The 24,508-nt window shown below is 39.8% G+C and overlaps 1 protein-coding gene across 2 annotated transcripts; it reads left to right on the top strand.

Moving 5' to 3' along the window:
- The first annotated feature begins 7,898 nt into the window (after positions 1-7,898).
- LOC124152285 (integumentary mucin C.1-like) lies at positions 7,899-22,728 on the top strand. Of its 2 annotated transcripts, XM_048392685.1 has the most exons (7): positions 7,899-8,152; positions 8,681-8,758; positions 16,147-16,383; positions 16,858-17,316; positions 18,565-18,661; positions 18,838-18,893; positions 19,304-22,728. In XM_048392685.1, the coding sequence occupies exons 2-7, from the start codon at positions 8,692-8,694 to the stop codon at positions 19,348-19,350; spliced, it is 963 nt and encodes a 320-aa protein (XP_048248642.1). In that variant the 5' UTR covers positions 7,899-8,152; positions 8,681-8,691; the 3' UTR covers positions 19,351-22,728. The 2 variants fall into 2 exon arrangements, with proteins under 2 accessions (XP_048248642.1, XP_048248643.1); XM_048392686.1 differs by lacking the exon at positions 18,838-18,893 and having other exon boundaries at positions 7,900-8,152.
- The last annotated feature ends 1,780 nt before the right edge of the window (positions 22,729-24,508 follow it).

The following is a 24,508-nucleotide window of genomic DNA, read 5'->3' on the forward strand; positions in this document are numbered from 1 at the left end:
CTCACTCACCTTAAGCCGCCATCCCGGTGATATAACTACACTATTGTTGTGAGCAGCGTCAGCTCAACTCACTCACTCACCTTAAGCCGCATCCCGTGATATAATTAAAATACTGGTGAAGGTAGCGTCAACCCAACTCACTAACTCCTCCCTCATTAAGCCGTCATCCCGTGAGATATCTAACATACCGTTTAGAGCAGCGTTAACCCTACTCACTCATTCCTCTCACATAAAGCTGTCATCCGTGTTATAACCAACATAAACGTCAAAACAACAGGCTCACGAGTCAATGTTTCTTGATGTGTTGTTCCAAAGCACCTCCACGACCACTTCTGTGAACACGGGTGGCCCAGTCGTCAAAGGCGCCGCGATTCGCTGTGCAGAGTTGCGTCCCTTGGGTACGCCAGAAACCTATGATTGTGGGTTCGAATCCCGGTTCGCCCAATTATGTTTCTGGGTTTGTTAGCACCAATCCCGTGCTCGTGGGTTTCACCAAAGTGGTAAATGTCTGAGACCTGCATCACTTCGGGCTTTCCTCCCGCATTAAGCTGACACGCCGTGATATAACTAGAATACTGTTAAAAGCCGCGTTAAACTCAACTCACTCACTCTTCTGTAAACACTTTTTATTGCCTTCTACTCTCTTCTTCTTCAGGTCCTCAATATCTCACGGAGGGTGCGGTAGTATCCGCCGTCGCAAGTTTTGCCGTCCTCCTCTCTATCCCCATCCTGATGTGCATCGTCTTGTCCAGGTGAGCTACACTAGGTCCAGGTACCATCTGTCGTCTCCATTACAAGACGTCCACGTAAATTGTGCCGTCAAACAGACACGATTTGAGAGCCAGTCCACAGGGGCATGTGCATGAAAATAAGACGTGTGAGTTTACGAGAATCATTAAAAGACGCGTTTGACATTATTTTATGATATACTCAACAACAAAAGTTCCTGTGATACCAATGTTTTAGTGTATATTTCAAACAAGTAAATTTTGGTTTTCAATATTGTAGTACATGTATGGAATCAAGTCACAAAAACGCAACTGCTACAGAAAAGAATGCATTTCATACAAACGTTGTCCATTTCACTACCCAAGAATGGGTATAAAAACATGTGCGTTAACGGGATTCCATATGCATTGTTTAGCATCGTGCTGACAACAACCACTCAGAAAAACAACAAAATTACGCAATTATTCAACATTACGACATGCCACGCCTAGCCGAAAATGAGCGTCTGCGAGCCATTGGTATGCTTGAAGCAGGATCGAATCAACCTGATGTTGCAAGACAATTTAACGTCCACAGAAACACTATTTGGTGTTTATTTCAACGTTGGCAACAGACGAATGCAGTCAGAGACCATCCTCGGAGTGGCAGGCCATGCGTAACCAATAATCGACAAGACAACTGGATTCGAACAACACACCTACGAAATCGATTCCAGCCAGCAACAGTGACTGCAAGAAGCATCCCTGGCCTTCGACGAATATCTTCACAATCCGCACGTCGTCGCCTCAGATGTGCAGGGATTGTCGCCAGAAGACCTGCCAGACGTCCCATTTTGACAGGAAACCACCGTCAAGCACGTCTAGAGTGGCGCAGACAGCGTCTACGCTGGACGGCCATGCGGTGGGGACAAGTTCTTTTCACTGACGAGTCTCGTTTTCACCTCAGCCACAGCGATGGACGGATTCGAGTGTAAGGACGTCGAGATGAACGTTACGTCAATCATTGTGTCATGGAAGAAGATCGGTTCGGGGGCGGCAGCGTGATGGTATGGGGTGGGATTACTGCAAGACAGAGGATCCGTTTGATAGTGGTAGAGGGAAATCTCAATGGACAGCGCTACCGCGACGAGATCATCGGCCCTGTTGTTCTACCGTGTTTGCGTCGTCATGGCCCAGGCATTACCTTTCAACATGACAACGCCCGGCCTCATATTGCTCGATTTGTTCAGGATTCTCTTCAACAAAACAACGTGAATGTCATCCCCTGGCCGGCTCGCTCCCCTGCTCTCTCACCAATCGAGCTCATGTGGGATGAGGTCGATCGGCGCCTTCGACGTCAACCACGTGTTTCACAGACACTCCAGGAACTTCGAAACATGTACCAGCAGATATGGACAGATATCCCACAGGACTTTATGCGACGCCTGGTCCATACCATGAGACGAAGATGTGTTGCTTGCTTCGCAACCAGAGGTGGACACACACGCTATTGATTTGTAAATTGACATTTTGGCATGTTCATGTTTTTTTTTAATGAAATCAGGCATTTTCTGAAGTCAGTATGGCAAATTAAACCATTTGAACACTTACAGGAGTCTTTTATCTGTTGCAAACCGCAATTGTTTCAGATTTGGTAAAAAACATAACTTTGCATTTAATCTTATTCAATGTCACAGGAACCTTTGTTGTTCAGTATATCTCGACGGGGAACACTAATGACGGACATTATACATAGTTGTACTCATCCGTAGAATCGAACCCGAGACTTCGATAGATGAGCTTAACCTACGGGTTACCATTCTGCCCTAACCGTTATGATGCATAGTGGAACGTAGTAAAGAGAGCGTATTTGTTCCATACTGCTTGGTGACTATGAAGGTGGACTCTTCTTTCTTGTGGCCCAGTCGCCTAAGGCCTAAGTAGAGAAGCCCTTGAGCGTGGGTTTTAATCCCAGTTTCGCTCAGATCATATTTCTAGGTTAGTCAGCACCATACACGTACTCGTGGGTTTAGGGCTTTTCACCCAGATTAAGATGACACGCCGCGATGTAACCGAACGCCAGTTCAAGTCGGCGCTGAATCCAACTGCTCTCTTATATAGAGTGAGAAGTTCATTTTTGAAACAACGACTGCTGGTAGTTGATTATGAATGTGTTGGCTTTTCCAGAAAAGAGATCCCCCAAGTGAAGATAGCGGGAAGACAACGGGAGTTGAGGCATCCATAAGGATCCAGGCTTGAGAGAATCATACACCATACACGTACTCTTGGGTTTTGGGCCTTTCACCCAGATTAAGATGTCACGCCGTGATTTAACTGAACGTCAGTTCAAATCTGTGCTTAATCCAGCTCTCTTGTATAGAGTAAGAAGTTCAACAACTGCTTGTCGTTTAAATATGAATGTCTTGGCTTTTCCAGAAAGTCAAGACGGCAGGGAAGACAACGGGAGATGGGTCAGTGAGTGAGTGAGTGAGTGTTTAGCTATGCTGGAATCATCTTTGAGTGAGAACGGTTTTGCTCCGTTGGAACAATCACTTGAAGTGTGTCATCAGATGTTGGAAGAAAGTGAAAAGTGACACTTTTGATGACGCCCCACAATGAATAGTTTGATGCTGGCAGACCAAGATCCGAATCAGCTGATATTCAGACTGACCCGCAGACCTTGTGAGCCAAGTCTGGAGCGCAAACCCGTGGCCCTGTATAGCATAAGGGAAGAGTTCTTGACACAGCGATTGGCACAGCTATTGAAGGTCATCTAACTTCTTGTACCTACATATAAGCCGCTCACTAATACCAGATTAGAGTAAATAACATTCTTGGGATACACCTTATGACAGAATCATGTCAGCTTTAGAACTGGAGTGTCATTCAGCTGAGTGAGATGACAGTGGGATTCAGCTGAGTGAGATACCAATGAAATTCAGCTGAGTGAGATAACAATGTGATTCATTTGAACGCGGTGACAATGTGATTCATCTGAGTGAGGTAACATTGGGATTCATCTGAGTGAGGTAACAATGGGATTCATCTGAGTGAGGTAGCCAAAGGATTCATCTGAGTGAGGTGACAATGGCATTCATCTGAGTGATGGGACAATGGAATTCATCTGAGTGAGATAACAATGGGATTCATCTGAGTGATGGGACAATGGGATTCATCTGAGTGAGGTAACAATGGAATTGATTCATCTGAGTGATGGGACAATGGAATTCATCTGAGTGAGGTAACAATGGGATTCATCTGAGTGATGGGACAATGGGATTCATCTGAGTGAGGTAACAATGGAATTGATTCATCTGAGTGATGGGACAATGGGATTTATCTGGATGATGTGATGATGGCATCCATGTATCATTCATTCATGTATCGATGATATATTGATAAACATCAGGCTAACCACAATGTCTTTTAATTGACATCCCACAAATGCATTCTACTTATATTTTCCCGTATGTCTATGTTTATTTTACAAGACTTCCGGATTTTCTGTGTTTATTGTACAAGACTTCCGTATTTCTGTGTTTATTGTACAAGACTTCCGTATTTCTGTGTTTATTGTACAAGACTTCCGTATGTCTATGTTTATTGTGCAAGACTTCTGTATGTCTATGTTTATTGTACAAGACTTCCGTATGTCTATGTTTATTTTACAAGACTTCCGGATTTTCTGTGTTTATTGTACAAGACTTCCGTATTTCTATGTTTATTGTACAAGACTTCCGTATTTCTGTGTTTATTGTACAAGACTTCCGTGTTTCTATGTTTATTGTACAAGCCTTCCGTATTTCTTTGTTTATTGTACAAGCCTTCTGTATTTCTTTGTTTATTGTACAAGACTTCTGTATTTCTGTGTTTATTGTACAAGACTTCCGTATTTCTGTGTTTATTGTACAATACTTCCGTATATCAATGTTTATTGTACAAGCCTTCTGTATTTCTGTTTATTGTACAAGACTTCCGTATTTCTGTGTTTATTGTACACGACTGACAGGCACCCAGTCCTAAATGTAATAATGCACCTGCACGTGTATGTAACATTAAAACGTTTATCTTGATTCATTTGTCAACATGACAATACCTAATATATTTAAAATAACATACAATATTGTTTGAACGGTTTTATCGTATTTATTGCTATATCACTTTAACTTTAACGTTAACTAGTGAAAGGGAGATAACTCTACCGTATATATTCCATCACTTACTGAAAAGTAGTCGTGCATCTTCCGGCACATGTGTATCAATAATGGCCGACACGTTCAATGTTTCACAGTCTGTGATTAGCAGAGTATTAAACAGGTACCAACAAACACAAAATGTTGACCAATTTCAGGACGTCATCGATTAACGACAATACAGGATCGATTGATTCAAAACCAGACTCTACGAAATCGAGGTCAAAAGGCAAATCCAAATTGCCTTTTATCAGGTTACTGGAGTACGCTTTCGGGTCGGACCATTATGTGTGTCGACGTGTGGGTCGACGTTTTTCCGTTCAGGACAACAACCCGTGCAAAACGTGCACGAATCGTCAATTTTCACATCCACCAGCACAACAACGGAAACAGAAGAGGGTAATATCATCGTTATCATACCTTGCCATTCTTAAAATGATGGTTGTGTTAGACGTCAACCACTCAAGGAAATAGAAAGTGAAATGTGAATACATACGATCTTTTTAGCAAATTTATAGTGCAAAATGACTTACTGCCATGTTTGTCACCATGTTTGGACGACACATTGGGGAACCACCACCAAAGCATATTGGCAATACTATATTGAGAACGAAGGCATCGCATTAGTGTATGGAGCTTGAAAATAGCTCCTGTATATTTTTCGGATCGTGACACCAAACTTGTCGGATTGAATCGATACCACCAGCCATCATATATCATAATAATTATTTAGAAACATTAGTTTACACAATGTCTGCTTAAATAGACAAATCTGTACCAGAACAAGACATGAATGTTAGATAGCTACGCAATAAATCACAAAGAACAATGAAGAACGAAAGCATGGTTTATTTCACGGTAAAATATTGTTCTGTCATGTCTGAAGATTCGAACTTGATGACGTCGTAAATTGGACGACGTTTTTTTTAGAGGGAAGTGCCTTGTGAGTTGTTCCCAATAAATGTAGATGGACAACGCAGATGAACGCAATGATCGAATGATCGCACCCACAATTCAAGACTTCGAACACCTGTGTGAGTGACTGAATGTTGTGTAACGCCGCAGTTTGCAATATTCTAGCGATAGTGTAAATGACCGAGTCTGTACCAGTCAAACCAGTAGCAGCATAAGCGACTACCTACGTGATCGGGCGATGACACGCAATCAGCTTCGTTACCGAGCCTGACAATCTGATCCCCATTAGCTCTTACAAGAGCTATTGGTACTGGAGACCTGGGTCCACTTGCAGAAAACGATTTTATTTCCAAAATGATCTCAACTGCCATACTTTAACATAGGCTTACGATTGTCGTAGCGTTAAGATAATTTTGTTGAACGGGACCTTTGGTCCACTGGCACAAACTGATCTTAGCACTAAGATCGTCGTAATTCCTATGTTTTAACATGGACTTATGACAGCCGTAGCGCTAAGATCGTTTTTTTGGGACGGGTAACTTGGTTCATATCATTTGGCGTATGATACTAAATATTATCTCAAGGAACTTATTACACTTTTTTAGTTCGAATAAAGAGAATTTGGTTAGTCCATTGGTGCTAGACGTAGTATAAGAATTAGATACATGGCTGCACTTGTCAAGAGATGGTTAGTTCCTAAAATATTGAGGCAAACAGTGCTGTCTCAGTTCAGTGTAACGTGGACTTATAGAACAGATATGGTGTTCCAAGAAAAATACATCAGAGAAGATATCTTCAAGCAAGGGCCCCGAGGTGCTGAAGACCTGTTTTTCCCCGAATTCACGGGTCTCGTGTATGTTGATACATGATCGTGACATGTATATACTCTTTTGCGTTTTCACAAATTATATTTATTAAAACACCATATACTCAGCAAAATCTGGCCATTTATGAGCTCTGTCAATAACAGAGCAAATTAACGGAATGTACTGTGACAGCAAGGGGACATAACTCCTGCTACAAATAACGTGTCTGTTGTGGTCGCCAAATCCTTGTTCCATTTACTGCGTAATTCTACAGTTATTGTTAGTGTATCTATGTTTCATTACAAGCTGTAGCAGGATCATAGGGGTACATTGGTTTTTATAAAACCTAACGAGGAACGCATAAAACCTCATGTACCCCGTGTCATCCTGCTACAACGAATCTATGTTACCGACATGTTTTCACATGAAATTGTAAAAGAATTAAAACAAATTCAAAATGGATAGAAACAGCTGTTCGATTGAGCTGAGGATAACTTGTGCTATGTCACATGACTTCCATTGCCTCGGTAAAAGCGTGCAGCGTTTTCCTTTGAAGCGGGGTATAAGGGATTCTACTTTCCCTGCAGTCTGGCTTGCTTGTGGCGGGGTATAAGGGATTTAAGGAAATCTATTCCCCTCCAAGGCGTGATACATGGTATTTTATCAAGATCACGTGGACCAGTCAGATCTCATCAATCTGACATGGAGGTATATGTTGTATCTGTAATACTGCGCGGTGACAATGCCCCACCCCCATCTCACTAGTTGCAGCAGGGGTACGACAATGAACACCCTCGTAACCCCGACACTACCTGTCTAACTTGTACAGTCGCATCTAGATGACTAATATAGCCACAACCGCTGTGTCACGTCATACTGCAGGAGGATTTAAATACAAGCAGTGACACCTACACAATAAATCGGTGTCGGGTCAAAATCACATACTGGTCTTTTGTCCGTGACCAGTAGAAAAAGACCGTGAGTTGGCCGGTTGACCGGTAGCCCGTACTTACATATATGTCTTCATTAGTCTATATTCCCGTCTCGTTTATTCCTAACAGGAAATATGGCTCTGTTAAGACACAAACAATCGTGCTGAACTTTATCCTACTTCACATTGTTTACATGCCAAATCAAACTGAAAACCATATTCTTAGTATTTATAATTACCTTACTGATCTCCAAGGCGGCGATATTTTCGCCATACATAATACTAAGTTTTTTCCTCAGTGCAAGTCGAAACCCGAACACACAATGGGACGTAATGACATCGTGTAAGGTATGTCACTCCAGTCATGCATGGGTTGTGAAAGGGCGGGCACCTGGCGTGATACTAGAGTGAACTAGAGTACGGGCATGAACTGGTGGTTTGGGGTGACGGTTCTGACGGCTGTGGTCGGAGGTGGCTACTTTCGATACTTTGTTTAGGTCTGCATTGCCCACACCAGGTCAGTAAGGATGGGACGACTCTGGACGCGGATAGTGGGAGTGTAGCAGGGAGGTGACCTACTTGGCGTGTGTGTACAACACGGTGAGTATTCACCTAGAGGGTACAGATTCTATATATGTTGTGACATTGAGAGATGGAGAGGGAGGAGAGAGAGAGAGAGAGAGAGAGAGAGAGAGAGAGAGAGAGAGAGAGAGAGAGAGAGAGAGTTTGATCGTGCATATTTCCTTCGTTTTTATTCAGTGCAACTTGTCATACTCCACACCTTTGTTGAAAAGATATCCCATTTCAATGACACAATGCAGTTGATCACGACTTAACTGTAACAGTACACCATGACGTAATGTATATATCTGCCCCTCTGTTGTGCAATTGTAACCGGTAGCACGTACCTGCAGCTCACACCCGTGGCCTCAGGCGGACCTCAGGTGGTCGAATCTGCACTTTAGATATCTTGTTCAAAGTTGATGTTTGTCTGGCACTTATTAAGAATCAGGTATGAGTCAGGGTTGCCTTCTACCACTCCTATATGTTACAAGTGACTGGCTAGCATACTAGCATAAATTTCCAATTAAACGCTGTTGTTTACTATCTCCGTTGTTCCTGTTTCAGCATCTCTCATCATGGGAGCCAGATGGACATATGTGCTTCTAGTCGTCCACCTTACAAGTCTGCTTTTGATGTCCAAAGGTAATCAGATTTGGTTTTAAACCTCATCACCAAGGTTACTGTGGTGTCTTATATTTTATCAAATTACATACTACCCATGGTAAACTGTCGGGCAAAAGAAAGTATACCCTGGAAAATTGAATTGTACCCAAAAAATACAAACGTTATCAAAAACATTACCAGGCGAAAAACAGTCGCCGAAACACTGCAAACTTAAGGTCCAAAACACAGGTATGATACCCAAATCAAATACATCACCATTGAATAACCATTTCTTGCTTGTTATATTTTAGCCACCATCAAACATAAGTACATTTTTTTGCCCGGCAGGTTAGAATACCTATAAGAAATTATATGAAAGGGCCCTGATTGGCCAAAGGGATGTGGTTAATTCAATAAATGAGGAACATTTACAAATACGGTAAACTACGGTTATAACGAACTCAAACGGACCACTTATTTTATTTCGTTATAACCGTAGTTCTGTATAAGCATATACAGCATATTGACGAGATCAAAACACTTCGTTATATCCGTCAGTTCGTTATAAGCGTGTTCGTTATAAACGTAGTTTACTGTAATTATGAAAGTTATTAGATCTGTTTACATGTATAAGAAGTAGACTTTGTTCATTTAAACAGTTAGGTGTTTGAGATTTATACATGTAATGTTACGTGTGTTCCACAACCCGTTTTAGTGGTTTTCGGAAAGTGTTACTTTAATGTTTGTACATAAACAATTCTGTAACCCAAGCCTTGGGAGACGTAGATAACACTACTAGGAACTTATAGTAAAACTTATCTTGAGCCATGGACTGGCTCGTATTTTCTAACGAAGATGGCAACTCGCCCCCTTTTCACGAGAATTGGGTAAGAAAACGTAGCTTCATAAAATGTTCAATAAAGTGATTTATTCTGAAAATAACACGTCCCATTTTAATTCTGGAAACCCAAAAGTCCAGAAACTCTACGGTCTTTGCCGACTCTCTGTCAGGTATTTACAAGATTAAACATGCTGTTTTCATGAGAACATACCAAGGAAGAAAAAATGAAAAAAAAATTGTTCAAAAACTCAATATTTACACTATCTCGCTCATGGGCCTGCCAATGGGCGAAGACTGGCCCATGGGCGAGAATATGTTCCTTTACTTAAAACTCATGTTTTTGTTTCGCAAATACATTAAATGTAGTCATTCAAGTATCATGACACAAAATTTAACTCATTTTAACTTAATTGAACTATTTTATAGCGATATTGAAATATTTCGCCCATGGGCGAGAAAAAGGTTTGGCCCATGGGCGAGAATATGTTCCTTTACTCAAAACTCATGTTTTTGTTTCGCAAATACATTAAATGTAGTCATTCAAGTTTCGTGACACAAAATTTAACTCATTTTAACTTACTTCAACTATTTTATAGCGATATTGAAATATTTCGCCCATTGACGAGAAAAAGGTTTGGCCCATGGGCGAGAATATGTTCCTTTGCTCAACAGTTTTAGTTTCGCAAATTCATAAAGGTTTTATAAGCATGACACATGATTCAACTCATTTTACCTTAATTCAACTATTAAAATATTTCGCCTATGTTTTCGTCAGTCCCTTTAAATAATTAAATAATTGTGTACAGAGTATATTGTATCATGTGAAATATACTTTATATTATATCATTACATTACTATTTAAAAAGGGCCTTTGGTTGGATGTTTCCTTTACAGAAGTTTTACAAATTACACCTTTTTTACATATTGCAACGATACGCCAATTCATTGGCGACATTTTCCAACACATTAAAGTTTAGTTAGTTTCTTTTTCATTTCCCATTTTATGTCTCGTTGAAACATCACACTGGGAAAGTAAGTGACACTAAGTATGCAATATACAGGTACACGTGCGCGTATTTTAATGGCAACAAAAAACGATTCGTCTTTTATTGCATAACGTCTGGCTGAATATCTCACATTCTAACGAAATCTCGAAATAATTATATAATTTTATGCGGTGTCGAACTGACCAATGGGAATTATGTTTACAGGCGATTGAGGAAAACTTGAGTGAATATTATAACACTAAAGCAACTTTTAACTGCATTGTCACTTTTGGTATGAAAATGGTAACAGTTCAGAAAAAAACAACAGCCTTCTTATGATAATTCTCATATTCTCATTAGGACGTTGTATCTAATTATAGTGTCGGCCTTATTTACAGGTGATTCTACAATACCTGCTCTCGGTTAATTACGATCTACCACACCACGCGTGAATAAACAGTTATGCAGGTGTTGCTGTGGGCAAATACCTAGCCTGAAAATGTATATTTATTTTGAGGATACATGTTTTACAAATTGTCGTTGATATGTGGATATATTAAGCACAAAGACAAAAAAATGTTTATGAAAGATGAATTAGTGCCTTGAAATATTCATCGAGATGTGTATCATCGTTTAATGGGGTCATTCAAAATAAGTATGTTTGGAGGAGATATCTAAGGAGCCGCCCAATATACACAGTGTCGTCCGGTGAACTACCATCCCACCCTGTCAAAAATAGTTATGTAATCGGTACACAAATATATTTGATGCGGTGTCAGTGTGGAAGGAGTTTGAATTACGTCTCAGGTTATTATTGTTTGGAGTTCACATTTTTGGGCATTTCAGATACTAATTGAACAGCGTTCACCTGCACATGTCCCCTTTTGTGAGACAGACTGTAACCCAAAACCAAACATGCAGTAGCTCCTAATCCCTTATAACAACGGTAACAACAACCAGGGTGAGGACACAGTAAGGTTAAACCGTGTCCAACAGACAACCTCAGGTGGCTAACGCCATATCTCCCATCAAGTCAGCTCTGTTTTTAAGCGCATAAATATGTTTTAACATATTGAAATAAAAGGAATTAAAAAAATCATATTTAGCAAACCTACACATTACCAAATACAAACCTTATAACCCTTTCTAGACTTCGTTCCAATTAACCTGGATCATTCAACTCGCTCGCGAAGGTCGTATACGACTTTTAAGTGAATAAATCTACAGTGTATCATATATACTCATGATAAGCAATTATTTTCGTTCCTAATTCGAATGAGCACATTTTGAGGCTAAATCTGCAAAAGGACAGACAAAATATTTCTTTGTACAATGCAAACGATACAAACGTAGCGGCTGTTAATAGATACAATGATTTAATAATCTGCAATATATCATTTGTTCTCGTTCAATTTATTGTAGATATTGAAGTGATTGTAAAGTTTCAAGGAGTACTAAAATGTTGTGGTATTATGATGTATTTAGAATATGAATAGCGAAAAACAGTCACCATATCGGATGTACATGTATAACTTGTCTTCCATCACCACGCTTGTGCCGAGGCCCTTGGTCATAAAACTAATCGGTCCCATAAAAGGAGCAAATAGTTTCGCAGATAGGACTTGCTATGGTTCACTCCCAATTGACAGACGACCTAATCATCAGACAGACCAGTCAAGTGTGACCAGTGTACCTGCCTGGTTTTACCTCCTAATTACTGAGCTGCCCAATACTGTCATACTGTGTGCAGAATAAGCGGCGCCAACTTGTTGAGTGATACAGATTAACCAGATTATGATTGTGTTTGTAAGTTGCGTTTAATCTGTGTCGGGTTGCAGTTGTTTTATTAGGCAAGACCAGGGGTAGTTTTTTCAATGAAACCTTTTAGCCGTTGAGTTTGTTTTGTATTCATCTCATTAAATACATTGTTAGGTAGAATAATAACACGTTCTATGGATTAAACATCTCCCTAACCTGAGTATAATCTCATATGTACTCTAAGTTCCGTACTATATTACTTTGCGGAGACATTGAGTATAATTTTTGAGTTGGCATTGTATGCTGTCTGAATGACTTTACACAAATCCCTGCGTCAATGGACCCGTGAAGATCTTCAACAACCCATTCTTGGCGTAAAAGGGCGACAGCGCTTGTCGTAAGAGGCGACTACCGGGATCGGGTGGTCGGGCTCCTGACTTGGTTGATTGATGCATGTCATCGTATCCCAATTGCGTGGATCGATGCACATGATTTCAATCACTGGATTGTCTGGCCCAGACTCGATTATTTACAGAAAGCCATCATACAGCTGAAATATTTCTAAGTGCGGCGTTACACAACTAACAAACAGAATTTTGAGGAATTCACAACAATCACTATGACGAGGTATGCATATCTTGCAATCAACCTGAATCCAGTTACTGGAATGTCAAATCCGCTTGGTTAAAACAAGAATTGCAGTTAGATCCGCTATATGCTGTAAATCTCCTGTAGTCAAGAGATGCAATAGCGAGGCAGAACTATGTCAATTTATGAGGGACAGACAGCTACTCGAACATATAAAAACATAGCAGCCAAAGATAAAAATGAAATCATATCATGTACGAAAATAGAAATTATATCAACACAAAAAGAGAAAGTGTATGAGTACTAAAACTTGAAATAGATATGTGTACCCTACGACAGTCTACAACACACTGACATCGCATCAAATATATTTGTGTACCGATTACATAACTCTTACTGACAGGGTGGGGTGGTAGTTCACGCGAAACGGACGACACTGTGTAATAGCTAGAGCGGCTCCTTTGATATCGCCTCACAACATACTTTTAATGAATGACCCATTAAACGATGATACACATCAGGATCGCGGAGAAAATACAAGATTCGTTCTCGTTGAATATATATATCAAGGCACTAATTCATCTTTCATAAGCTTTTTGTGTCTTTGTGCTTAATATATCCACATATCAACGAAAATATGTAATACATGTATCCACAAAAAAATATACATGTACAGGCTAGATATTTGCCCACAGCAACACCTGCATAACTGTTTATTCACGTGTGGTGGGGCAGATTGTAATTGACCGAGATCAAGTATTGTAGAATCACCTGTAAATAAGGCCGACACTGTAATTAGACACAACGTACTAATGAGAATATGAGAATTATCATAAGAAGGCTGTTGCTTTTTTCTTAACTATTACCATTTTCATACCAAAAGTGACAATGCAGTTAAAAGTTGCTTTAGTGTCACAATATTCACTCAAGTTTTCCTCAATCGCATTGAAACATAATTCCCACTGGTCAGTTGGACACCGCATGTAATTAAATAATTATTTCGAGATTTCGTTAGAATGTAAGATATTCAGCCAAACGTTATGCAATAAAAGACGAATAGTTTTTTCCATTAAAATACGCGCACGCGTAACTGTATATTGCATACCTAGTGCCACGTAATTGCCCAGTGTGATGTATAAACGGGACATGAAATGGGAAATGAAATAGAAACTAACTAAACTTTAATGTTGTGGAAAATAACTCCAATGAATTGGAGTACACGCACATGAATTCGTATCATAAACTGTCTAAACGTTTTGAGAGGTAAGGCCGGATTCATTAAAGATCGCTACAATATGTAAAACAGGTGAAATTTGTAGAACTTCTATAAAGGAAACATCCAACCAAATGCCCTTTTTAAATAGTAATGTAAAGATATAATATAAAGTATATTTCACATGATACTGTATACTTTGCACACAGTTAGTTGATGCTTTAAAGGGACTGACGAAAACATTTTAATAACGCCGTAAAATAGTTGAATTAAGTTAAAATTTGTTAAATTATGTAACATGAAACTTCTAAAGAACTATGTATATGCGACACTAAAACACAAGTTTTGAGCAAAGGGAAATATTCTCGCCCATGCGCCTGCCCATGGGCCAAACCTTTTCTCGCCCATGGGTGAAATATTTCAATAACGCTATAACATAGTTGAATTAAGTAAAATTGAGTTACATTATGTGCCATGAAAATGGTAAGAACACCTGCATGTATTTGCGAAACAAAAACATGAGTTTTGAGTAAAGGAAAATATTCTAGCCCATGGGCGAAATATTTCAATATCGCTATAAAATCGTTGAATTAAGTTAAAATGAGTTAAATTTTGTGTCTTGATACTTGAATGAATACATTTAATGTATTTGCGAAACAAAAACATGAGTTTTAAGTAAAGGAACATATTCTCGCCCATGGGCCAAACCTTTTTCTCGCCCATGGGCGAAGTATTTCAATATCGCTATAAAATAGTTGAATTAAGTTAAAATGAGTTAAATTTTGTGTCACGATATTTGAATGAATACATTTAATGTATTTGCGAAACAAAAACATGAGTTTAAGTAAAGGAACATATTCTCGCCCATGGGCCAAACCTTTTTCTCGCCCATGGGCGAAATATTTCAATATCGCTGTAAAATAGTTGAATTAAGTTAAAATGAGTTAAGTTTTGTGTCATGATACTTGAATAAATACATTTAATGTATTTGCGAAACAAAAACATGAGTTTTGAGTAAAGGAACATATTCTCGCCCATGGGCCTACCCATGGGCCAGTCTTCACCCATGGGCAGGCCCATGGGCATGGGCGAGATAGTGTAAATATTGAGTTTTTGAACAATTTTTTTTTCATTTTTTCTTCCTTGGTATGTTCCCATGAAAACAGCATTTTGTAAATACCTTTGACCGAGAGTCGACAAAGACCGTAGAGTTTCTGGACTTTTGGGTTTCTAGAATTAAAATGGGACGTGTTAAATAAATAATGCAACTTTCAATACATTGTCATGAAGACATGTGCTCGTCATGATTCAAAATTTGCACGTCCATGTTAATTTGGATGTTTGCGTGTTCGTTCGGAGCATGATGCTCACACACGTGTTTTAATGTGAACATAAGATAATGATTGTTCAAAAGTAAACTACGTTTACGTTGTAATCCGGTTGGGTACGCATCTGCCACTAAATGGTCTGAATCAAGGGGCCTCCTCTGTGGTCAAGTTGATATGAGAGAGGAAGGTCGTGGGTTCGATCCCGACACCAAAAGACGTTAAAAGATGTCACTTGTTGTTATCCTGCCTGGCGCTCGGCATTAAGGGGCTCACACTGACTCTGATCGGCTCGGAGTCAGTGTCTCGGTGTGCTAGCACTATAAATCGGCATTTGTCCGGACTAGTACAAGCAGCCACACCCATGCCCCCACACCCACACGCACGTACATGTACGTCTCTATAAACGTGCAGCAATCTTGGAGGCGACGTTAAACCCCATTTAACCTCATCTTATACAAGGTGTGTCACCACCAGTGCTGCACCATGGCGGGTATTGTTTGTGATTCTTAGGGACGATGGAATGCCAAGCGGTTAAAGCGTTGGTTCGATTCTCTAAATAGGCACCAATTCTAGTGTCCCCCGAGGAGATATGGCTGGAATTTTGATAAAACGGCGTAACATTCAACTCATTCATTTTTTCATAATGTTATCGTGATAGGGCGGTTTGAGTGTTAAAAGCAGCGTAACTCGCTCGTGAACATCTTGTTCGTCAGGCCAGACATGCTTCTTCACGGAGATTGCAAGACAGAAGGGATCTGAGATGCTGCACAGTGACTCTGCGAACACGACGGACGTGAGTGCTTGCAAGACTCTCTGTAACACGACGGAGTTGTGTATAGCGGGAGAATTCCTCTCCACCACGAACACGTGTCACATCTACCTGGTGGAGACAACTCTCACTGGTCAAACTGAGACGATGTTCTTTCAGTGGAACTGTACTTACGAAACAGGTAAGTATGCCACCCATTTTCATTATCACAAACGTTATACATGTATATAATGCTTGTAACACTCTTAGATTACCCAGAGTGTTTTCATCCCATCTGCGACAGAGGGGTGAAGGTGAAAACAAATTATGTTTATTTCTTCACACTTCTGTTATTATTTTATTTATTATTTTTTCTTCTTTTATTATTATTCCCCAATTATTTTTGTATGAATTGAAAAATAAAAGACCAAAACACAAAGATTTCAACCTATGCCATCGGCAGTTTAAGGGATCCTGAAACGTTTTAAAATACACCTCTAATACAGTCCCAACACAACTATTAAAACCACGTCTGGTTCTAATTTTAATAATATTCATTTCATTACTGGTATGTGATATTCATTCGTTGTGAAAAAATATGCATGTTTGCAAATGTTTGGAGAAATAAACTACATACATAAAATGTGCCTAACAGATGTATCATTTTCCCATGAAGCGACAACTGCGACTACAACAGCATCTACGACTACAATGCAAACGACTACAACTACAACGCAACCGACAACAACTACACCTACAACTACCATGCAAACGACTACAACTACAACGCAGCCGACTACAACTACTACATCTACAACTACAATGCAAACAACTACAACTGCAACGACTACCACCACCATGCAACCGACTACAATTACAACGACTACAACTACAATGCAACCGACTACAACTACTACACCTACAACTACAATGCAACCGACTACAACTACAACGGCTACAACTACAATGCAACCGACTACAACTACAACGGCTACAACTACAATGCAACCGACTACAACTACCCCGACCACTTCTACAACGACATCAAGAACAACGCCTACTGCAACTACCACTACGACAACAACTCCTGCATCAATGACGACTATCACGCCAACTCTCGACAGGAAACGTTCTAGTGAGTTATATGAGGTGCATGTATTTGATGGATAGAATGTTACTGATGAAAAGCTATCTTTGTATCATCCATTTATGAGTGAGTGAGTGAGTGATTATTGCTTAACGTCGCACCAGGAATCTTTTGTTTACATATGTGTGATGACACTCAGATGAAATTTCCATTGTAATAGAATCAATCACTTATTTGAAAGATTAATTTATTTAATAATCATTTCACGAATCAGAGAATCCGTGCTGTAAATTATTTGTATGATAGTGTTTTTCCCACATATTGCGGTGAGTTCCAGTGGTTTAAGTCGCCGCGACTAAGTTACCTCCCTTAGCCGTGACAGGCACCGCTGGTCGAGGGTCGAATTTCAGTTTCGCAGTTGTCAGTCAGTACCACACCACTTCTCGCAGGTTTCACGAAAGTGTTAACCGTCCTGACACACCTCCTCCTTAATTAAGCCATCATCCGTGGAATAAGTAAAATATTGTTGAGAGCAGCATCAACCCATCTCATTCACTCACCCCTACCGTATTAAGCTGTCATAGCGTGATATATCTAAACTACTGTTGAGAGCAGCGTCAACCCAAATCACTCACTCATTCACTCGCTCACATTAAGCTATCATCCCGTGATATAACTAAAATATTGTTGAAAGCAGCGTCAACCCAAATCACCCATTCACTTCTACGACATAAATCCGTCATCCCGTGATATAACTAAAATACTGGTGAAGCTTAAGGTTGCATCAACCCAACTCACTCACTTCTACAACATTAAGCCGTCATCCCGTGAGATAACTACCATACTGATGAGGGCAGCGACAACCCAACTCACTAACTCCTCTGACATTAAACTGCAATCTGTGTTATTACCAACACAAACGTCAAAACAACAGGCTCACGAGTCACTGATGTGTTGTTCCACAACACCTCCACGACCACTTCTGTAAACAAGGGGGCACGGGTGGCCCAGTTGTCTAAGGCGGCGCGATTCGCTGTGCAGAGTTGCTTCCCCTGTGTTTGTAGGTTCGAATCCCGGTTCGCCCAAGTATGTTTCTAGGTTTGTCAGCACCACACTCGTCCTTTTGGGTTTTACCGAAATGGTAAACGTCTGAGACCTGCATCACTTCGGGCTTTCCTCCAACATTAAGCGGACACGCCGTGATATAAATGGAATACTGTTAAAAGCCGCGTTAAACGCAACTCACTCACTCTTCTGGGAACACTTTTTATTGCCTTCTACTCTCTTCTTCTTCAGGTCCTCAATATCGTACGGAGGGTGCGATAGCATCCGCCGTCGCAAGCTTTGCCGTCCTCCTCTGTATCCCCATCCTGATGTACATCATCTTGTCCAGGTGAGCTACAGTAGGTCCAGATACCATCTGTCATTTCCATTACAAAACGTCCACGTAAATTGTGCCGTCAAACAGACACGATTTGAGAGCCAGTCTACAGGGGCATGTGCATAAAAATAAGACGTGTGAGTTTACGAGAATCATTAAAAGCCGCTTTTGACATTATTTTGTTATAGACGGACATTATACATAATGGTACTCATACGGAGAATCGAACCCAGGACTTCGATAGGTGAGCTAAACCTACAGGTTACCATTTTTCCCTTACCGTTATGATGCATAGTGGAACGTAGTGAAGAGAGCGTGTTTGTTCCATGCTGCTTGGTGACTATGAAGGTGGTTTTAAAAGACTCTTCTGTCAAAATGGGGCATAGGTGGTCCAGTCACCTAAGGAATAAGTAGAGAAGCCTTTGGTCATGGGTTTTAATCCCAGTTCCGCTCTGATCATATTTCTAGGTTTGTCAGCACCATACTCATGGGTTTTGGGCTTTTCACCCAGATTAAGATGTCACGCCGTGATTTAACTGAACGTCAGTTCAAATCGGCGCTTAATCCAGCTCTCTTCTATAGAGTGAGAAGTTCATTTTCGAAACAAAACAACAACTGCTTGTAGTTTAAATATGAATGTGTTGGCTTTTCCAGAAAGTCAAGACGGCAGGGAAGACAACGGGAGATGGGTCATTGAGTGAGTGAATGTTTAGCTATGCTGGAATCATCTTTTGCTCCACTGGAACTATCACTTGAAGTGTGTCATCAGATGTTGGAAGAAAGTGAAAAGTGACACTTTTGATGACGCCCCACAATGAATAGTTTGGTGCTGGCAGAACAAGATCCGAATCAGCTGATATTCCGACTGACCCGCAGACCTTGTGAGCCAAGTCTGGAGCGCCACCCGTGGCCCTGTATAACATAAGGGAAGAGTTCTTGGTACAGGTATTGGCACAGCTATTGAAGGTCATCTGACTTCTTGTACCTACCAATAAGCCGCTCACTAACACCAGGTTAGTGTAAATAACATTCTTGGGATCCTTAATGTACAATACATTAATAATGCACCTTATGACAGAAACATGTCAGCTTTAGTACTGGAGTGTCATTCAGCTGAGTGAGATGACAATGGGATTCAGCTGAGTGATGTCACAATGGGATTCAGCTGAGCGATGTGATAATGGCATTCATGTATACTTTATACATGTATTGATGATACATTCATAAACACCATGTTAACCACAATGCTGTGACATATTTTGTTAGCATAGATTCTTTTAATTGACATCCTACAAATGCTTCCTTCTTAATATATTTTCCCGTATTTCTGTGTTTATTGTACAAGACTTCCGTATTTCCGTGTTTATTGTACAAGACTTCCGTATTTCTGTGTTTATTGTACAAGACTTCCGTATTTCTGTGTTTATTGTACAAGACTTCCGTATTTCTGTGTTTATTGTACAAGACTTCCGTATTTCTGTGTTTATTGTATAAGACTTCCGTATTTCTGTGTTTATTGTACAAGACTTCCGTATTTCTGTGTTTATTGCACATGACTTCCGTATTTCTGTGTTTATTGTTCAAGACGTCCGTATTTCTGTGTTTATTGTACAAGACTTCCGTATTTCTGTGTTTATTGTACAAGGCACTCAGTCGTAAATGTAATGGTGCACCTGCACGTGCTTGAAACATTGTTTCACGTGAAACGTGCTTGAAACAAAAGGGTAAATTCATTTGGGAAATATGGTCAGTCGTTAATGAAAATTAACTGTGATCACATTCCCAAAGACATAAACAAATGTATAAACGTTACTACATTTGGGGTTAAAGGGCAAATTTAAAGATTCTTGTAATGGCCGCGCCCACACTGGGGGCAGCGATGTTACCGAGAGTGTAACGAAGGTGTCACGCGCTGGGAAGGAGCTTGACGATAACAAGTAAAAGGGAGATAACTCTACCGTATATATTCCATCACTTACTGATAAGTAGTCGTGCATCTTCCGGCACATGTGTAACAGTAGTGGCCAATACGTTCAATATTTCACAGTCTGTGATTAGCAGACTATTAAACAGGTACCAACAAACACAAAATGATGACGATTGACCAATTTCAGGACGTCATCGATTAACGACAATACAGGATCGATTGATTCAAAACCAGACTCTACGAAATCGAGGTCAAAAGGCAAATCCAATTGCCTTTGATCAGGTTACTGGAGTACGCTTTCGGGACGGAACATTAGAAGGCAAGACGTGTGGGTCGACGTTTTTCCTTTTAGGACAACAAACCGTGCAAAACGTGCACGAATCGTCAATTCTCACATCCACCAGCATAACATCCATGGCCAGAAATGCAGCAACGAGCCCACGCCTTCCCCCGTTGAACACGTCTGGGACATGACAGGGAGACGTGTGCATCCCATGCGGACTCTATGGATGTAATGTCTGGGGACTATTAACCCTCAAAGAATATGATATGCTGGAAATTATTCAACGTTATTTCAGTAGAAAAATACAGGTACTGTTGCTGTGGACAACATGGGCTTGATATCTCTCCAATCCTTTATTGACAAACAGTCACTGTTACTACTTGGAAAACTATGCCGATCCAGTTACAGCTATGTTTTTAAAAAGGTATTCATTACTCGCCTTGGGCAGTTTAGATACGAAATAGCGTTGGATAACTTCAGAAAACGATGTGCTTTGTCACCTGTATATAACATGCTTAGACTTGTCAAAAAATACAATCTTAATGCAGAAATAGAAGATTATCTAATTAAATGTAGCTTCCCAAGTAAAAAGGCATGGTCTGATATTGTTAAGGAAAGGATTATTTTTGCAGACCAGGAAGCTGTATGCTCTAAGCTGCTATCTAGACTTAACTTAAATAGATATGTTTCGCTACGTAATGATAAAGAACACAGACTCTGGCTATTTGCATTTGAACGTCCTGAACAGTTCCCAAACCTGTCTCATCTTGTACGGCTGGGATGCCTAAATATAGAATCTAGGGAATGTCGATGTAGAATTGTAGCTCATGATATTATTAAGCATGTCTTTTTGTATTGTACATTGAATATGAATGACAGAAATGAACTATTTGAAATCATTTGTGATGTGATAGATGTCTCTACATTTGCAAGACTATGTAGTGAGGACGATGATATGATCCTGTCTGTACTACTTGGCTGTATGCCTGAGTGTGTTAGCTCTTTATCTCAAAGTCTATGGGGTGACCTTATGGTTCTTGTGTCAAGATATTGTAGGAAATGGCTGTATCTGTTACAAAACAGTTATAAGAATGCTTGATTGTCATGCATTTTGTAGTTATCATTTCTAATAATATTGTTCAATTGTACTACTGTACAGCTCTGTTATTATACATAATATCATATATGATATGTATCTTCAATATCTGGAGGAAATAAAGAATATCTATCAATGCTTATAACGAACAAGGGTTATAGCGAACTAAAATTAGTGGTCCCTTTGAGTTCGTTATAACCGTAGTTTACTGTACATGTATATGCTTGTGACCACTTATCTCGAACTGGAGATAAGATTACATTCTCGAACCTTGTACTCCGTCTCAACTTTAACTTTAGCACAGCGATTTTATACTTTTAACTCGAAGTTGGCATTTGCCACATAAACATTTTTGAGAAGTGAAAATAAACATTTTACCTAGATATATCTGATAACTTTCCTCACATAATCATCTAACATCTCTGTAAATATACAATGCAATTTGAATCAGTTGTTTAACCAATATGAATTTTCAGACAATCCGGATTATATTATGATATACAGTGTATATGTGTCACATATATTATACGTTTTTGTACATCATAATTTGAGCACGTATTCAAACAGAGAATCTGTGGAATGCCTATTGTGTTGTTAAGTATTGCGAAACTCATTTTCTTTGAACCTGACTAGGTTGGCAGTGAGGAATTGGGTTTACAAGATTGTCCATTGCCCACATTGGTCAATCCAACATGCATATATGCACCGTATATATTTTGTCATAGCTATTATTGATCATTGCCTGCAAAATACATTAAATTTTCAATTTGCTATACACGTGTTGTGTATTTAATCTATCGTGTTTGCAACCGATAAACTTTAACACGTTCCTTGTTTTATAGTTTTGACATGTTTAGGTCTTAACATCTTTAGGGTTGTGTTAAACATCTAAACGTGTTTAGGGTCGAAATGTGTATTCCCTCTTGAAATTCATTGTAGGTAATTTGGAAAGGGGTGCTTTGTATGTTTTTATTATTTAATGATAAATGTACTCACAACGTTCTTATTTGTGTTTGTGTTTGTGTGTGTGTGTGTGTGTGTGTGTGTGTGTGTGCGTGTGCGTGTGTGTGTGCGTGTGTGTGTGTGTGTGATAGATAGATTGAACACACCAAATGTGTATTCCGTTTAGGATTTACATGTTTAGATGTAATCCTGTTTAGTTCTTAACATGTCTTGTCTGTCTTTACATTCTAAACATTTACAGTGTGGATCTATAACAATGTTACTTGATCTGTCTGGCAGTCCACACCTCGCTATCTCGAACATACGGATATCGCGAAGGTACAACACGACTCTGAGATACCGGGGTCCGAATGTGCATCTACCATGTCCTGGATAGCCCATATTTTAAGTATTCCTAATGCTCAACAACACTCCAGGACAATGCGCAATGCAGGGTTGAGTTTGTACGGTACAGAGTTTCTATTAACATTGTGCATGTTACGTACCGGGATTTAACCAACATGCTATATTCATTTACATTTATATTTTATTTATAAAAATAAAATGAAACCCGCCCTTATCGCTGGGATAAACTGGGCAGATCAGTGATCATCAATGGACATCTTTCTGCAGGTATAGAAATTAACACAAGGTGACTAGACCGGACCAGTTAACTTAATCTTAAAGGTAATCTAAGGACGAGAGAGAGGAGGGGTGAACTCTATGTGCATATATTGCCTTCGTATATGCAGTGCAACTAGCCATACTCCATACCTTTGTTGAAAAGATATAACAGTCAATGACACAGAATGCAGAGAGGGAGGGATGGAGGGAGAAGGGCGGGGCAATAATGTACTGCCTTCATTTATGTAGTCAGATGAGTCAGACTCCATACCTTTGTTAATGCATAGATCTTCCTTTAGTTCTTGCAAAATGACACATTTGGCTTTCGTACTATTTTAGGCTTTAGTTGCTCTTCAATATTTTTACCCATAGTGCACTTCTTTTTATTGAACGTTCAACCAGCACCTTCTGTTATGTCTTCTGTTTCAGTCTTGTTCAAGTTACAATTATATTCGTCAGAGCAGAATTCTCCCACTATATAAGCACCATGTTCGGCAAAGAAAGCATTGCAAGCGAGTGTATTGCACATTAATATTCAGCCTTCCGCTTTATTTAAATTTAGATTTAAACCCCAAGATGACAAGACGAAATTCCGTTTGTCATTATCGTTGTATACAGTTGCTGCTATATTTGTGTATCCAGTTGACGCGCTGTTTATCAATGAACCAAGACGGTGCAGCCACCATCCCTTGACACTGGTTTAGTAATTAATGAAACGACCGTAGCGTTTTAAACAGATGAGTTGAGAGATGATTATAAAAATCCACGAAACACAAAAGGGTTTGCTGAAAGAACGCTATGTTAGCATATTCTTTTAACATAATAGTTGTGCGTCATCATAAACCACAGGGTAAGAATATTCGTCACCAGCATCCTAAGAGACGATTAAATGGATAGGGTAAATGAGTATATATTCAGCCTATTATACAGTGTCATCATATACAAATTACAACTGGCGCCACACGGAGTGTTGTTCAGCCATGTACT

The sequence above is a fragment of the Haliotis rufescens genome, unplaced genomic scaffold (genome assembly GCF_023055435.1).
Source record: "Haliotis rufescens isolate VD_foot unplaced genomic scaffold, xgHalRufe1.0.p SCAF_11, whole genome shotgun sequence".
NCBI lineage: Eukaryota > Metazoa > Mollusca > Gastropoda > Lepetellida > Haliotidae > Haliotis > Haliotis rufescens.

Coding starts and splice junctions, on each gene's coding strand:
- LOC124152285 (XM_048392685.1), top strand. CDS start 8,692: ATGGGAGCCAGATGGACATATGTGCTTCTAGTCGTCCACCTTACAAGT. Junction 8,759..16,146: donor TCTGCTTTTGATGTCCAAAG/GTAATCAGATTT, acceptor CTTGTTCGTCAG/GCCAGACATGCTTCTTCACG. Junction 18,894..19,303: donor CGAACCCAGGACTTCGATAG/GTGAGCTAAACC, acceptor TGGCTTTTCCAG/AAAGTCAAGACGGCAGGGAA.